Genomic DNA, 17,583 nt, shown 5'->3' with positions numbered 1-17,583 from the left:
AAGCAATCCGGTTCCGACCCACTAATCCGCCACAAACGAACAAGGCCTAACCAAACATGATCAACTTTATAGGCTGTTTGGTTTGAGTAATGAGCTAGTCCATCATCTTCTCACTCCTCACTTTTTTGTTTGGTTTATAGAATAGAATGAGTTGATCCATCACCTCATTCCTTATGGTTAGTTAGTACTAATATAAGGAATAGGTCATCCCACCAAATTTGAGGAATTGACCCATGATACACCACCACATTTTGGATAGAGTGATTCCTCAAACCGAACACCCACTTAGTGTTTTATTTGCTGTTAAATCACTGTTCACCAAAGCCATGATTTATCCTTGGTCACACACGACAGATTCTGAAGGCTTTCGGTGTGTGTTATATATATGGGCTTGGTTGTCTCATCTTCGAAGGGCTACAACTGGGCCAGCCCAACAACTTGTTGGAAAAATGCCCAAAAGATCATGGCCCGCATCTTGCAACTTTGTAGACCAGACGTGAAGTTAATGTGCAAATATCTGCGTGCGCAGAACAGCAAATGGCAGCTAAAGCTGAAAGAAAACAAGTGCTCACAAGTACACTTCTTATGAGAGGTCGCGGAGGGGTTATGCTTACTACTCACACGGCTAGCATACAAAATTGAGGAAAAAGGATTATTGGAAAGCTTTCCCGAATTGCGGCATCACTTGAGACCATCGCCGAGGCCCGCAGGCATTCCCAGGCTCTGCGCCAAGTCAGCCATCCTCTCTTTCATGGCCTGCAGGCATTACTCCGAGATAAATTTCGTATAAATGTAGATTTTACCATTCTCTATACAGCGAGCCTTATCGTATGCAATGCAATGAAAAGCATCACCAAGATTCACACCTGGACGCTCCGTTGGTGTGCATCCTTGTAAGCATCGTTGACCAACCCGGAAAGTTTCTGAAAGGAACATAAACAGGTGTTAGGATAGGCAAGAGATCAACTCGACAGCAACATAAAATGTTTAGGTGGCCTAAAAGGCTTTCCCTCTATCTCATGCCTTGCCAGGCAACCATCCATCTATCTAGGATGTATTTACTAATCTGCAAGTTCTCGTCCTTATATGTAACCAGAGTTCGACAGAAGATGCATCTTTTTTCTAATACAAGTGTGCAAATGGCGGGGGTTCCCTATTTCCCTTCCGAACCAATGAATTGAGTACCTTCCTTATATAAACCAACATTGTGTCATGAATATGAAACCTATCCTGCACTCCGATTACATTTCTAATAGGCACGTTGACAAATGCACATTGTTCATAGGTCAGATCGTTTTAGCACGTGTCGGTGTTAGAGGTAAATAATTGTGTATCCTTAGGGCTAACCCTAGAGGGTAGCTATATAGTGTTTGTACATGGGCCATATGGGCCTAGCCACATGGGCCTAACCACATATAATCTAACACCCCCCCGCAGTCTAAACATCCGTCGCAGCGGAGTTTACAGACTGGATCCAAAAAGAAGAAGTACATCACACACTAGGATCCCCCCACAGACTCAACTAGCCACTACTGATGTTGAGGCTGGAGCGAAACTCGGCGAAGGTCGAGGACGGGAGACCCTTGGTGAAGATGTCGGCAAACTGGGAGGTGGTCGGGACGTGGAGGACCCGAACATCACCGACGGCGACCAGATCTCGGACGAAGTGTAGATCGATCTCCACATGCTTGGTCCGCTGGTGCTGCACCGGGTTGGTGGAGAGATAGACGGCGCTGACGTTGTCGCAGTAGACCAACGTGCTCCTGGAGAGGGGACTGTGGAGCTCGGCGAGGAGCTGCCGGAGCCACGCAGCCTCCGCCACGCCGTTGGCCACGGCACGGTACTCCGCCTCAGCGCTCGAGCGGGAGACGACCGGCTGGCGCTTCGACGACCAGGACACCAGGTTACCGCCTAAGAAGACGGCGTAGCCGGAGGTGGAGCGCCGAGTGTCCGGGCACCCAGCCCAGTCAGCGTCGGTGTAGACGACCAGCTCGGAGGAGGTAGACCGGTGAAGAAGCAGCCCGTAGTCGACAGTGCCCCGGAGGTAGCGGAGGAGGCGCTTGAGAGCCGCGAGGTGGGGCTCTCGGGGGTCGTGCATATGGAGACAGACCTGTTGCACAGCGTAGGAGATGTCCGGCCGAGTGAAGATGAGGTACTGAAGGGCACCGGCAAGACTCCTGTACCCGGTGGGGTCCTCGACTGGGTCACCCATGGCCTCAGAGAGCTTCGCCTGCGTGTCGACTGGGGTAGAGCAGGACTTGCAGTCAATCATCTTGGCCCGCTCCAGAATGTCAAGAGTGTACTGCCGCTGGTGAAGTAGGAGTCCTGAGGGGCGAGGCTCAGCAGTGACCCCCAGGAAATGGTGAAGCACACCCAGATCCTTGACCGGAAACTCCCGCTGAAGTGCGTCGACGAGGCGGCGAAGAAGTGACTGACTGGAGGCGGTGAGGACAATGTCATCCACGTAGAGGAGCAAGTAGGCAGTCTCTGCTCCATGATGGTGGATGAACAGAGACGTGTCTGACTTGGCCTCCACGAAGCCCAGTGTCACCGGAAACGTAGCCAGTCTGGAGTGCCACGCCCGGGGGGCCTGCTTGAGGCCGTAGAGGGACCTGTTGAGGCGGCAGACCATGGTAGGGCGAGAGGAGTCGACGAACCCCGCTGGCTGACAGCAGTAGACGGTCTCGGTGAGAGCGCCGTGCAGGAAGGCGTTCTTGACGTCGAGCTGGTGAACTGGCCAGAAGCGAGCAAGGGCCAGCGATAGCACCGTGCGGACGGTGGCCGGCTTCACAACCGGGCTGAAGGTCTCATCGTAATCGACTCCGGGGCGCTGAGTGAAGCCCCGAAGAACCCAGCGAGCCTTGTACCGCTCCAGGGTACCATCGGCCCGCCGCTTGTGCGTCCAGATCCACTTGCCGGTGACGACGTTGGTGCCGGGCGGACGAGGCACCAGATCCCACGTCTGGTTGGCGACGAGCGCCGCGTACTCCTCCATCGCTCGACGCCAGTGGGGGTCCAGCAGGGCGGTGCGAACGGGGGAGGGTACCGGAGAAATCTGCGAGTCTGCGGTCGTGGCCGCCAGGACACGGGGCGGCAGGGTACCAGCCGCGTGCCGTGTCACCATCGGGTGGACGTGCCGCGGGTCGCGGTGAAGGAGCGGTGGGTGGTACACCGGCGTCTCGACACGGGCCGCGGGTGGCCGAGGCGGAGGTGTGGGTGTCCCTGGCGGGGACTGGGCCACCGGCGTTGACAGCGGCAGGGGCGGCGACGGTGGAGGTGCGAACCCCGGCGGCGGCAGCCGGCGCTGGTAGACCCGCACCGGCTGGGCGAAGCGGGCCGGAGGGGTCAGAACCGATGGCCCCGTAGGCGGTGCAGTCCCACCACCCTCGCTCGGCCCGGGGGCGATCGGAGACGGGGCTCCGCGGAGAGGCGACAGCACCGTAGGCGACACCACCGGACCCGAGCAAGGTACCGGGCCGGGGGTAGGACCGACAGGTGGTGAGCGAGTACCTGCAGAAAGAGGAAGGAGAGGTGGCTCGACCACCGTGTCAGTCGGAAAGAGAGTGAAAGGGTCAAGGTCAGGGTCGGAGGAGGGTGGTGTGGTGGTGGAGGAGTAGGGAAATACGGACTCATCAAACACCACATGGCGAGAGATGAGGACCCGACGAGAGCAGAGGTCAAAGCAGCGGTAGCCTTTGTGGTCCGGGGAGTACCCGAGAAACACACAGAGGGTGGAACGGGGTGCTAGTTTGTGAGGAGCAGTGGCAGTGGTGTTCGGGTAGCAAGCACACCCGAAGACACGGAGGTGGTCATAGCGCGGAGGGGTACCGAAGAGTGCCTGGTGAGGAGTGGGGGCCGGACACGCAGTGGAAGGGAGACGGTTGAGGAGGTAGGTAGAGGTGTGGAGGGCCTCGGCCCAGAAACATGCCGGAAGGTGCGCCTGGAGAAGAAGAGTGCGGATGGTGTCGTTGGTCGTGCGGATCATGCGCTCAGCCTTGCCGTTCTGGGAGGAGGTATACGGGCAAGACATCCGCAACTGCATCTCGTGGGAGAGAAAGAAGTCGCGGGAGGTGGAGTTATCGAACTCCCGACCATTGTCACACTGAACGGCCTTAATGGTGAGGCCGAACTGAGTGGACACCCAGGCGAAGAAGTGGCGGAGGGCGGGGAAAGTCTCAGACTTGGCACGCAAAGGAAAAGTCCACACATAATGAGAAAAATCATCAAGCACCACAAGATAGTATTTGTAGCCTGACATACTGGTAATGGGTGAAGTCCACAAATCGCAGTGTACAAGATCAAAAGCATGAGTAGCATGAGAGGAAGAAGAAGAAAAAGGAAGACGAACATGGCGGCCTAACTGGCACGCATGACAAAGATGCTCATCATGGGATCTAGTACATGGGATAGTGGCACTACGAGTAAGCTGCATCAAGGCATCGCGTCCGGGGTGACCAAGGCGACGATGCCAGGTGGTAGAAGACGTGGCGGCAGCAAAAACAGCAGCTGTGTCAGGTGACGAAGACGAAGAAGATGTGGCGTGCGGAAGCCGAAGGGTGTAGAGGGGGCCGGTGCTGTCACATCTGAGGAGGGGGCGCCGAGTTGCCGAGTCCTTCACAGTAAGACCAAAAGAGTCAAACTCGACAGAACAAGAATTATCAGCAGTAAACCGACGAATAGAAAGAAGATTGTGGACCAAAGAAGGAGCGACAAGAACATCGGGAATGCGAAAAGAGCCGGGAGGGCTGGCGGCACCCACAGATGTGACAGGAAGACATGAGCCATTCGCCACCATGATGGACGAAGGGAGAGCGAACAGAGGTGAGCCGGAAGAAGGAGGGCGAACAGAGGTGAGTATACCAGGGTCGGGGGTGGTGTGGTAGGTAGCACCGGTGTCCGCGATCCACTCGGGACCCATCGGCGGAGTCAGAGTAGGAGTCTGAAAGGCAGCCAGGGTGGCCGCGTCCCAACCAACCAGCCCGGACGGAGGAGTAGCCGGTGGCGTGGGCCACGACGAAGCGGCAGGTGTCGAGGTCCATGGTGACGGGGAGGCGAAGGCGAACCCTGGCTGCGCACCAGCGAACATGGCCGCCGGGGGCCGAGCCTCAGAGCCTGGCCCCTGGAACGGCCACATGGAGATGCGCCCTGACCACGGGTGGTGAAAAGTGGGCCAAGGCGCACCCTGCTGGGGTCCCGGCGTCGGGGCGTGGCCACGGGCACCACCCCCGGAACCACCACCGCGGCCACCACGGCGGCGACGACCACCACCGCCCCCGCCTCTGCCACCTCGACCCCCGCCGCCCATGCTCGGCCCGGGAGGGCGAGGGCCAAGGGCAGACTGTGACGGAGTAGGAGGACGGGTCGGGGTGAAAGCCGCCAGTGCTGTCGAAGAGGACGAGGACCCCGTGCCGGAGATCGATGCAGCCTGAGCGCCCAGAGTGATCTCCTCCAGGGCGAGGTCGTCGCGAACCTGGAGGAAGGTAGGAAAGGGGCGCTGGCGCATGATCAACGACCGGAGGTGGGTGTAGCGATCGCCGAGGCCGCGGAGGACGTTGAGGACTAGGATGCGGTCCTCCACGGGGCAACCCAGATCGCCAAGAGAGTCCGCCATGGTCTTCATCTTGCGGCAGTACGCACTGACACTGAGGTCCCCCTGGACGAAGGTGCGAAAAGCAGCGTCGAGGCGGAGAGCCCGGGCCTCGGCGTTGCCCATGAACTGGCCCTCGATGGCAAGCCAAACAGCCCGAGCGTGAGGAAGGTTCCGGAGGAGGCTGTGGAGGTCAACGGAGATCGTCCCCACGATCCAGGTGAGTACGATGCTGTCAAGGCGCACCCACGTGGCAGTCGGCGCCATGCCGGTGGGGTCGCAGAGGACGTGGTCGTCCAGAGCGTAGCGACGAAGGGTGAGGAGGAGTAAGTCCCGCCAGCGTGCGTAGGACGGCGACTCGGGCTCCAGGACGACAGGAACCATCAGGCGAATGTTCTGGACACTCCCAGCCTGAAGGTGGAGCTGAGCCACTAGCGGGTCAGCCGGGTCATGCCAGAGCACCGTGGGGATGGTGCGGGGCCCGGTTCCGACGGTCGGTGCGGTCGGGACCCCGTACACGCCGCCCATGGTGTCAGAGGAGGTGACCCCGCCGTCGTGGGTCGCAGGCGAGGCGAGGAGTTGTTCCGCCGCGGCAATCTGAGCAGCGATAGCGTCGGCGGCCTCACGCTCACGCTCCCATACGAGGGCCGCTTCCCGCAAGCGGGCCTGTCGTGCCGCGTGCTCCGCACGGGCAGCAGTGAGAGCGGCGACGGTGTATCCCTGGTGGGTGATCGGTGGAGGAGGTGGCTGATCGACGACCGGAGGCGGATCAACGACCAACGACGGGGGAATTGGCGGGGGAGGGTCCTCCGGACCGGCAACCCTCGCGGGAACTGCATCCGCCACAGCCGCAAGGGCCGAGGCGGTGCGCGCAGCGGTGAGGGCCCCACCGGCGGCGGTGGGCCCGTCCCCCCACGTCGGCCCGAGCGCAGGGGAGGCGGGCACGGACCCCCACGCCCCTGCCACCAGCGCCTGCGCACCTGCAGGGGAGACAGCGGCGGCGGCTGGGAGGGGGTGGGGAGGGGCCAGGGGGGCACGCCCACGCACGGTGGCTGCAGCAGCGGCAGGAGAGGCGGCGACGGCGGGCCTGCCAGGGGAGACAGCCCGCGCCCAGGAGGAGAGGGGAGGGAAAGTGGAGGGGGACAGAGGAGGCTGCTCGCCAGCCATGGGAGGGTCGCTGGCGTGCAGGGGCGGCGCGCGGACGGCAGGCTGGAGGCGCGGCCTGGCGCGCAGGGACTCCTGGCGGCGGCCGCCTGGCGCGGAAGCACAGCCGGACGGCCGGACGCAGACGGCGGCGCAGATCCCTGGGCGGCGCTCGGTCGGCTGGCTCCGGGCGCGGCCTGGCGCGCAGGGGCTGGACGGCGGCGCGGCCTGGCGCGCAGGGCTCCTGGCGGCGGCGACCAGGCACGCAGAGGCAGGTCCCGGCGGCGGCGCTGGGGGCGCGCGGCCTGGCGCGCAGGGACTTCGGGCGGCGACCGCCTGGCGCGCAGGGCAGATCCCGGCGGCGGCGGCTGGAGAAAAACCTAGGCTAGGCTGATACCATGTTAGAGGTAAATAATTGTGTATCCTTAGGGCTAACCCTAGAGGGTAGCTATATAGTGTTTGTACATGGGCCATATGGGCCTAGCCACATGGGCCTAACCACATATAATCTAACAGTCGGTAGCCACAAGCAGTTCTCTGGTGCGAATATGCGCAAACATAAGGTGTTTAGCCAATTTATATTCCGATTTTGAGAAATTGGTGGTCATAACCAGTAACTACATCACTAGAACGAATATCTATTTACCTCAACATTCAAACAACCATATGAACAATCACTACATCAGCCATGACAACATTAACTCGTGCAAGAACTTCAGATAAAATAATCAAACTAGCAAAGGCATAATACATACTTCAGCACCCAACTCCATCGCAGCTTCTGTGATTTCAACTCTAATAGGTTGCTGGTTTCCAGAAAGTGTAACCTGTTGAGAGGATCAGAAACAGTTATGGGCCTGCATAAGCATTGGAAGTAGAGAAACACAAAAGGCTAATGTTCTTAAGTTAATACACCGATAAATACATAGGGCACAAAAAAACCAAGAACACAAATATTGTTTACGAAATCACAAAGATGACACATCTTAGATGCTCACATATATTGTTCACTTTTATAACACCTGCGTGATACACCAACTATTTGCCTTGAAACGAACAGCTCTGCCAGTGTCCATAACTCCATATGTCAAAACAATACATCAGAGTGACCTAAGATATTTACTGTACAGTTTTATCTAGACACAGACCTAACAAAAGTAAAGTGGCTTTGTGTAATTCAGATAACAATTGGAAAATCTTATAGGAAATACAAGAACCATAATCTCATATATACAGGATGCCTAGATTTTAAATAGAAAAATACCGATGGGGCGTTAATGATGCTAGGATTTTTACAGGCCGTCAGGCCCAACCATTAGTGTTTCTCAATGTTGTTATTAAGTCCTGTTTCCTAAGCACTCTCCTAGTTACTTGTGCTAGTTAATTATAGTCATTAAAGACCTTGAGCAGCTCAACAGGTGTGTGCGGCTGCCAAGGCTCCTATCTGATTAGCTAAGCTCTAATGAGCTGTTATGTAATCAATGTGACTCATCTCATCTTTCTATATAATCAAGCAATGATGGCTGAGGTTAGTACCTCCGCAAAAACCACTCTGTTTACCTCTAACATTTGGTACCAGAGCTTAGGTTAGACACCTGAGAGTCTCAAGGCCGACTCCTCTCTTCTCTACTCATGTCGACCTCTGCTGAGCGCGCTGCCAGGCTCAAGGCCAAGGGAACCAGCGAAGGAGAGCTGGGCGACTTCTCCAGCAGGGCTGCACGCCTGAAGGCTGCAGAGGAAGCAGCGGCGCTGGCAGTCCAGGCAGCGAAGCAGGCAGCGGCTGCAGCAGAGGCAGCGGCAAGGACGGCGCAGGAGCTGCGGGCCGAAATCGCCGCCGAGAAGGGAGAAGATGAGGAGGACTGGGAGGAGGAAGAGGAGACAGAGAGGAACAGGCGGATGAGGACTCCACCGCCAGATAGGAGGCGCTCGCAGTCACCACTACGGGACCGAAGGCGCTGCCGTGGCGGCGCTCGCTACGAGTCGCCGCAAGGAAGGGTGGTGTACCGCGACTCCGGCAGCGGCACGTCGTGGCCAATGCTGGACAAGACGAACTACTACGAGTGGAGCCAGACCATGAAGCTGAGGATGCAGGCGCGCGATCTCTGGGACGCCATTGAAGGCGGTCCTGTCCAGTTCCGCGATGACAGACGCGCATTGGAGGTGATCGTCGGGGCTGTACCCAAGGAGATGGGTCTCCCACTGCTCGACAAGGCTACGGCGAAGGAGGCGTGGGACGCCATCGCTGCGACCCGCATCGGCGTGGACAGGGTCCGTCGAGCAACACTGCAGCGCCTACGCCGTGATTGGGAGAACATCAGCGTCAATTAGGGGTGTAAACGGTACGGATATTATCCGACCATCCGACCGTCCGAAGAGGCTAATTATTCGGTTGGATAGTTTTTTTCGGATATCCGCGGAATTTTCGGATTTCGGATTCGAATTCGGATAGTACAGTTCGGATATCGGATACGGATATGATATGACTGATATCCGTCGGATTTCGGATATCCGGATATCTTCTCGGATAACTGTCCGGATTTCATATTTCGGATATCCGGACATCTACCCAGATATCTTATCAGATTTCAGATTTCAGATATTCGGATAGTTACATGTGGAATCGCCCTAAATATCCAAGTTTCAACATAATCAATACTTCACTTTATCATTTTCATATGGAGATTTGAGGTTATGTTCTTATATAATGTTTATTGTTCCTGGTAACATATTTGCAATTTTCGGTCAAAAGTGGAATATTTTATGAATTTAAATGCATTTTGATAACTTTCTATAGAAAAAATTATAATAATACACAAATAGTCTCAAAAAATCATGAAATTTGACGGAGGAGCAATATATGCCCATATAGCATCCTCAAAAATGTTTGGGCTATAAAATCTAAAGATTGCCAACATTTCTTTCAATTCATTTTCACTTGTTACGTGAGTTACATGTGATATCACCTTAACTATCCAAATTTTAACATAATCAATACTTCACTTTATCATTTTCACATAGGGACTTCATATTATCTTTAATAGAATGTTTATTGGTCCTGGTAACTTATTTGCAATTTTTGGTCGATACTATAATATTTTATGGATTTAAATGCATTTTGATGTTTTTCTGCAAAAAGAAATTAATAATATACAAATAGTCTCAGAAATTCATGAAATTTGGCGTATGAGTAACATATGTCCATATAGCATCCTAAAAAATGTTTGAACCATAAAAACCACAAGATGTCATCAATTATTTCATTTCATTTCCACTTATTTGTGAAACTCGTAATGATTACAACCACCATAATAATAAGTGAAACCAAATATCATAGTTCTCAATATTTTATGAATTTAATTGCATTTTAATGATTTTCTACATAAAGAAATTAATAATACTCAAAATAACCTTAGAAATTCATGGATTTTTATGGAGGTGTAGCATATATGCACATATAATCCTAAAAATGTTTGGACTAAAGGAGGGGCTAAATGATTACAACTATGATATGTGTGGAATGATGTCTTACACGATATCCGACAAAAATATTCGTTACCGACGCTATCCGTGTCCGATTAGCTCCGTATTCGATCCACGACTATCCGTATTTGTATTCGAGAACATCCGTATTTGTATTCGTATTCGAAGCTATCCGTATTCGAATTCGAATTCGACTAAAAATATGAAAACAAATATGATTTCATTGATATCCGTCCGTATTCGATCCGATTACACCCCTAGCGTCAATCCTGGTGAGCAAGTGGATGACTTTGCTGTGCGGTTGTCAACTCTGCACCAGCAGCTTGTCATCCATGGCGATAGGGACATCACCGAGGAGCGCGTGGTGGAGAAATTCCTGCGCACGGTGCCAGCCAAGTACTCGCAGATCGTCGTCGCCATTGAGCAGTTCCTTGATTTTGAGGCACTGACTCTTGAGGAGGTGACTGGAAGGCTTAAGGCAGTGGACAATCGCGAAGAACAAATACTGACTGAGCCGGTGGCCATCAATGGCAAGCTGTTGTACACTGAGGAGCAGTGGAAAGCGCGATGCAGAAAGGAAAAGAAGGGAGACGATGCATGTGGCTCTGGTTCCAGGAACCAGCGCGGTGGCGGTGGACGCAGCCGCGGTGGTGGACGAGGACGAGGCAGAGTAGGTGGACGTGGTGGCGGACGAGGAGACGGCAATGTTGCTGGCCGTGTCGGCCCCAACACCTGCCTCAACTGCAACCAGGAAGGCCACTGGGCACGTGAGTGTCCGCAGCCGCGCCGTGAGGATGCAGAGCGCGGCGGTGGCGGTGGAAACCGTGCTGGCCGCGGCGATGGCAACCGTGGTGGAGGTCGCGGCGGTGGACATCAGGCTGGACAGCGTGGCGGGAACCAAGGAAGGCATGAGGCGCGCGTCCAGTACGCCGAATGTGAAGAAGATGGTGCTCTGTTTCTGGCACAGGGCTTTATCAGCCTAGAGCAGAGCACGCCGGCGCACAGCTACACGGCGCAGCACGTCGAGCTTTCTGAGCCACGTGCATGTGCCTACCTTGGCGTGGATGAAGAAGATATGGACAGCGGTTGGTACCTAGACTCTGGCGCAACACATCACATGACCGGGCGTCAGAAACTCTTTGCTGATCTGAACACTGGCGTTCGAGGAACGGTCCGGTTCGGGGATGCATTGAAGGTGGAAATCAAGGGAGTTGGATCCATCATTTTTCAAGCCAAGACCGGTGAGCAGAGAGTTCTTCACGGCGTTTACTACATTCCAGCGCTGAAGAACTCCATACTAAGTTTGGGACAGCTTGATGAAGGAGGGTCCAAGGTTGTGATTAACCATGGCGTGCTCCACATTTGGGACAATCATCACCGATTGCTGGCCAAGGTACATCGAGGGAAGAACAGGTTGTACATTTTGCACCTCGAGGCTGCACAACCTATCTGTCTCGCGGCGCGCAAGGATGTTGAGGCATGGCAGTGGCACGAACGTTTCGGCCATCTGAACTTCGATGCACTCCGACGACTCAGCAAGGAGGAGATGGCGCGTGGGATGCCGGTGGTCGATCATGTGGAGCAGGTATGTGACACTTGTGTCACCATGAAGCAGAGGCGGCGCTCTTTTCCGGCCGCAGCAGCATATCGTGCCCAGAATCAACTCGAATTGGTGCACGGTGATCTGTGCGGCCCAGTCACGCCAGCAACACCGGCGGGCAACCGCTACATCCTGCTGCTCGTCGATGATGCCACCCGTTTTATGTGGGCTGTGTTGCTGCCATCCAAGGACGCAGCGGCGGAAGCAATCAAGAAGATGAAGGAGGCAGCAGAGGTGGAAAGTGGGCGCAAGTTGAAGGTCCTGCGCACCGACAATGGCGGGGAATTCACCGTCGCGGAGTTCGCCGCATACTGCGCCAATGAAGGTATTAAAAGGCATTTCAGTGCTCCTTATTCACCGCAACAGAATGGTGTGGTTGAGCGCAGGAATCAAACTGTGGTGGCCATGGCACGAGCTCTGCTCAAGCAACGCCAGATGCCTTCTCGGTTTTGGGGGGAGGCTGTGATGACGGCTGTGCATATTCTGAATCGATCTCCAACAAAGGCACTGAGGAATGTAACTCCGTATGAGGCATGGCATGGCCGCGCACCAACAGTTGGCCATCTCAAGGTATTTGGTTGCGTGGCTTATACCCGGCAGCTTACTCAGCTCCAGAAACTTGATGATCGCGGTAAGGCTGGAGTGTTCATTGGCTATGCAGAAGGGGCCAAGGCATATCGTGTATTTGATCCAGTGTCCCAGCGCGTGCGAGTCAGCCGTGATGTGGTATTTGATGAAGGACGTGGCTGGGACTGGGCATCAGCGGCAGCAGGTACTTCAGAGGCAGCATGCAGCGATTTTGTTGTTGAGTTTCCATGGGCAGAAGAGTTTCCTGAAGCAGAAAGTTCAGTGTTACCCTCACCACCTCTTCAGCCACATCCTACATCACCTAGTCTCCCTTTGGTGAGTGCAGGAGAGTCTGCAGCAGAAGCAGAGGAATCCGCAGTGGAGACAGAGGTGCCTGTGTCACCTAGAACACCTACACCAGCTCCAGCAAGCCCGCAGATAGAGCATGTGACTCCTCTGGAGAATGATAGTGAAAGGGTGGATGCTTATCATGATGGTGAAGAGCTTCGTTATAGGAAGGTCCATGATATTATTGGTAATCAGCCAACCCCTTTGCCGGCACAGAGGTTGTTTGCAGAATTAAACCTCACTCATGCCGGTGAGCCCACAAGCTATGAAGAGGCAAAAGATGATCCAGATTGGCAGGCAGCAATGAAGGAAGAGCTGAGCTCAGTTGAGCGGAATGGGACTTGGGAACTTGTTACTCCTAGTCCAGGTCATCGCCCAATTTCATTGAAGTGGGTGTTTAAATTGAAGAAGGATGAACATGGTGCTGTGATCAGGCACAAGGCAAGACTTGTGGCCCGTGGCTTTGTTCAGAAGGAAGGGATTGACTATGAAGATGCCTTTGCACCAGTTGCAAGAATGGAATCAGTACGTGTTTTACTTGCTCTAGCAGCACAAGAAGGTTGGACAGTACATCACATGGATGTAAAGTCTGCATTTCTGAATGGAGAACTCAAAGAAGAGGTTTATGTTACTCAGCCACCAGGTTTTGAAGTATCAGGAGAAGAGAAGAAAGTGTACAGGTTACACAAGGCATTGTATGGCCTAAGACAGGCTCCTCGGGCGTGGAATGCCAAACTTGACTTGACTCTCAAGCAGATGGGTTTTGAGCAGAATGTATATGAGGCTGCCATGTACAGGAAAGGTTCAGGTGATTCTTTGCTGATAATTGGAGTCTATGTTGATGATTTGATCATCACTGGAGTCAATCAGCAGAAGATTGAAGCTTTCAAGGCAAAAATGAAGCAGACATTCGAAATGAGTGATTTGGGTCTGTTGTCTTTCTATCTTGGGGTTGAGGTAAGACAATCAGAGGGAAGCATTACTCTGAAACAGACTCATTATGCTAAGAAGATACTTGAGCTCGGTGGTATGGCAGACTGTAATCCAGCTACCACCCCCATGGAAGAAAGGTTGAAACTGAGCAAGGAAAGTACAGCAAAGGAGGTAAATCCAACTCAGTATAGAAGACTAGTTGGTAGTCTGAGATACCTAGTGCACACAAGGCCAGATTTGGCTTTTGCTGTAGGGTATGTTAGCAGATTTCTGGAGAAGCCAACAGCTGAACATCTTCAGGCTGTAAAAAGGATCTTGAGATATGTGACTGGTACTCTAGATCATGGGCTATGCTATACTAGAATGACAGGCAAGGCAAGACTTGTGGGTTATAGTGACTCAGACTTGGCTGGAGATATTGATACAAGTAAAAGCACTACTGGATGTTTGTTTTTCCTTGGAAACAGTCTGGTCAGCTGGCAATCTATTAAGCAGAGAGTTGTTGCATTGTCAAGCTGTGAGGCTGAATATGTGGCAATGACAACAGCAGCAACCCAAGCCTTGTGGTTGTCAAGGTTGTTTGCAGAATTATTGGGAAGAGAAGTTGAGGTGGTGGAACTTAGAGTAGACAATAAATCTGCTCTAGCTTTGGCAAAGAATCCTGTTTTCCATGACAGGAGCAAACATATTAGAATCAAGCATCACTTCATCAGGGACTGTGTGGAAGAAGGTAGCATCAAAACAGAATTTATTCCCACTACAGATCAGCTTGCTGATATACTGACCAAAGCCTTGGGCAAGACCAAGTTGGAAGATATGAGAAGCAGAATTGGGATCAAGGAGATCAAGATCAGTTGAAACAGGCCTTAGGGGGAGAAATGTTGTTATTAAGTCCTGTTTCCTAAGCACTCTCCTAGTTACTTGTGCTAGTTAATTATAGTCATTAAAGACCTTGAGCAGCTCAACAGGTGTGTGCGGCTGCCAAGGCTCCTATCTGATTAGCTAAGCTCTAATGAGCTGTTATGTAATCAATGTGACTCATCTCATCTTTCTATATAATCAAGCAATGATGGCTGAGGTTAGTACCTCCGCAAAAACCACTCTGTTTACCTCTAACACTCAATAATGTAAGAATTCAATTGTTTGGCAAGAATAATCAAAGTTTAAATACAGAGAATGTAATAAAAGGCCTTCCCAAAGATACCTTGATTAGTTCGCCTTCACAATAACCATCAATCTCAGTCCTAAAAATAGGAGACACAGAAAAAGTCACAGAGTCAGGCTATTTTGCATCAAACATGAGAAATATAACTTAACGAAATAAATGCATACGCTGCAAGCTCCTTTTGCACCCGGACAGCCTCAACTTGGACAACCATTTGGGCCTTCTTAACAGTTTCATAGAGATTTTGCATATTTCCAAAAATTCCTGCCTAACGTTATTAAAATATCAGAGGGCTTCAATATTGTTATAAACAAAATGTCAATTACGAAATTAGAAGATATATATCAAAAAAATAAATGACAGGAACCAATTCGGCAATCTTCAAAGGTTTTCACAAGCAATGTACGAGCACATATTGGTTTTCACATGAACAATCACTAATCAAGGATCTAAACAAAGAAAGAGCTTAACATTTTGGATTGCATAACTCGCAGTATGGAGTAGGTGTTAGCTACTAATAAAAGATTGTTTCACTGGAATTCTTTGCATGCTTTTCTTTGTTTGCCCCATAAGTATAGGGATAAATCCATTTTGGCCATCAAACTATCGCCCTTTCGACCATGAAACTCGAAAACCAGAAATCTCTGACCACCCAACTACTGAAAGTGTTTACATTTGGACTACACGTTGCAGTGGGACCCACTTGTCAGCTTCACATCCCTATCTCTCTCGCCTTTCTCTATATCCTCTCTTGTCACTCCCTTGCTGCCGCCACCACGAGCCACCTCTTCCTCTGCGTCTACTGCCACTGCCACAAATATGGCTCTAGCCAATGTGAGACACGCTGCACAGGGGCAGTGTAGACAGATCTAGGGGACTCCAGGTGCTCCTCTTCCTTCTATCCGCACCGCGATCCTCCTATTCCACGTTGGCCAAAGTGCGCCAAGGGTGCAGGCACAGACGCGTACCTAGGCTAGGATGCATGCTGCACATTCAAGGAAGTGGTAGCGCCGTAGCGGTGCCCTAATGGAGAAGGGAGAGCGGCACACTTGAGGGGGAGGCACGTATGAGGAGAGAGACGGTGAGATAGATGACATGGGGAGAGACCGTGAGACAGATGACGTGGGGAGGAGAAAGAAGAGAGAGCTCTGATGAGTGGGCCTATTGCCACATGTCGTCCATGTCAACAAAACCACCATTGAAACCAGCTCAGTGACTAAACATTAATGGCTTTCATTGTTCAATGGCCAAAGATTTCTGGTAACAGAGTTCAATTGCCAAAATCTAACGTAGCTATAGTTGAATGGCCAAAAATGGACTCCTGCCATAAATATATACATAATGAATCATCCCAAAACAATGAAATTAGAGTTTTTTAGTTCTAGGCTTCTAGCTAATTCGAAGAAGAGGAACAAAACCTTAACAATGACACCAGATCAGTCAATTGCTTACTTTCGATGGCGCCTCATCACCATTCTCATCTTTATCCTTCTTCCCTCCAAATAAACTGTACACTCGGAAAGGTCTATAACTTGCTCTCTTCCTTGTGGAACACGGCAAACAGAAAGCGCCCTCTATGTTCATTCTATTACCTGAACAACAGTCACAACGGTGGGCACAAGATGTTCAGTTGTTACCAAATCCAATATCAAATTATCAGCAAGTATGCACTGGTGTCTCAGTACAAAAGAAAGGCAGCATTGAATAGTGCACGAGGGTCCATTTTATAAAGTTCGCTTCACCAAAGCAACAAGAGTCCATACTCCATAGTGAATCTAAAAACCTAGAGTATTTTTTCATTCTGGTAATTACTCATAGGCAGGTACAGCTGAGCTGAGTAATCGTTGCAAGGTGGACATTTCTACTCGTTTTGAGAGCCCGACTCGAGCTCAACGGCTCCAAGCCAGGCAGCCGGCTACCATCAGCAATAGCTGCTCCAAAATCCCAACAAAGCCGCGCCTGCCGTTCCAGCACGCAGCCCCAGCCATCGCCCTAGACTGCAACACCATCTCCAATGGAACACATCCCCAAATCAGACACCCAGCGCAAGGACAATGCGCTGTGCAACCACTGGGGAGGACCCGATTCCAGATTTCCCACTTACTCCCGCAGGCTCTAAATCGTAACTCGAGGAAGAACCGACCGAGATGGGTCGTAAAAGTCGGAGGTTTGGGACTTACGGGTAGGTTTCGACGCGAGCGGCGTCGAGAAGGCGGAGCGGAAGGCCACCGGAGCGAGAGCTGTGGAGGGAGCCATCAGGGCGACGGGGAGAGGGAGGTGAGGCCACCGCCCGCCGGAGACGAGGGAGAGGGTAGAAAGGAAAGGGAAACGGACTTGATTTGAAGAAAAAGAGGACAGGTGGCTGATTTGATAGATACTACCAGGCAGCGGTGGCCGTGCGGGCAGGTTGCGGTTGGGCGCGTGGCGGAGCTGCCGGAGGAGCCGCGGCGGGCGCGGATGGGGAAGGAGGTGCGGGCGCGGCAACAGGGCATGGGATCGATGGGAAGGGATAAGGAGTGACGGGAGTGAGCGACCTGACGCCGTGACGCGGGCCAAACACGCGAGGACGATGGTCGTGGCGGGCATCGGGCGGTCCGAGCGATGATCGGACGGATGCGACTGGCTCGGGCATGCTTCCACAAATTTCAAGTGATATGAACAGCTGTTCTAAGTAGCATTTCAAGTGATATGAACAGCTGTTCTTAGTAGCATTTCAACCAAAAAAAAGGAACGGAACGTCAGTGTTAAATCACAGATTGG

At 52.6% G+C, this 17,583-nt stretch overlaps 1 protein-coding gene across 1 annotated transcript; it reads right to left on the bottom strand.

Moving 5' to 3' along the window:
* Positions 1-374: 374 nt before the first annotated feature.
* Positions 375-17,321, bottom strand: LOC100273390 (uncharacterized). Its single transcript, NM_001147827.1, has 7 exons — positions 17,004-17,321; positions 16,276-16,415; positions 14,991-15,091; positions 14,863-14,902; positions 7,486-7,557; positions 867-923; positions 375-756 (listed from the first exon to the last, which is right to left on the bottom strand). The coding sequence occupies exons 1-7, from the start codon at positions 17,077-17,079 to the stop codon at positions 682-684; spliced, it is 561 nt and encodes a 186-aa protein (NP_001141299.1). The 5' UTR covers positions 17,080-17,321; the 3' UTR covers positions 375-681.
* Between the last annotated feature and the right edge of the window lie 262 nt (positions 17,322-17,583).

The sequence above is a fragment of the Zea mays genome, chromosome 5, assembly GCF_902167145.1.
Source record: "Zea mays cultivar B73 chromosome 5, Zm-B73-REFERENCE-NAM-5.0, whole genome shotgun sequence".
Taxonomy (NCBI): domain Eukaryota; kingdom Viridiplantae; phylum Streptophyta; class Magnoliopsida; order Poales; family Poaceae; genus Zea; species Zea mays.
Note: the sequence above shows the minus strand (reverse complement) of the source record. Positions and strands in the feature narration are given on the sequence as shown.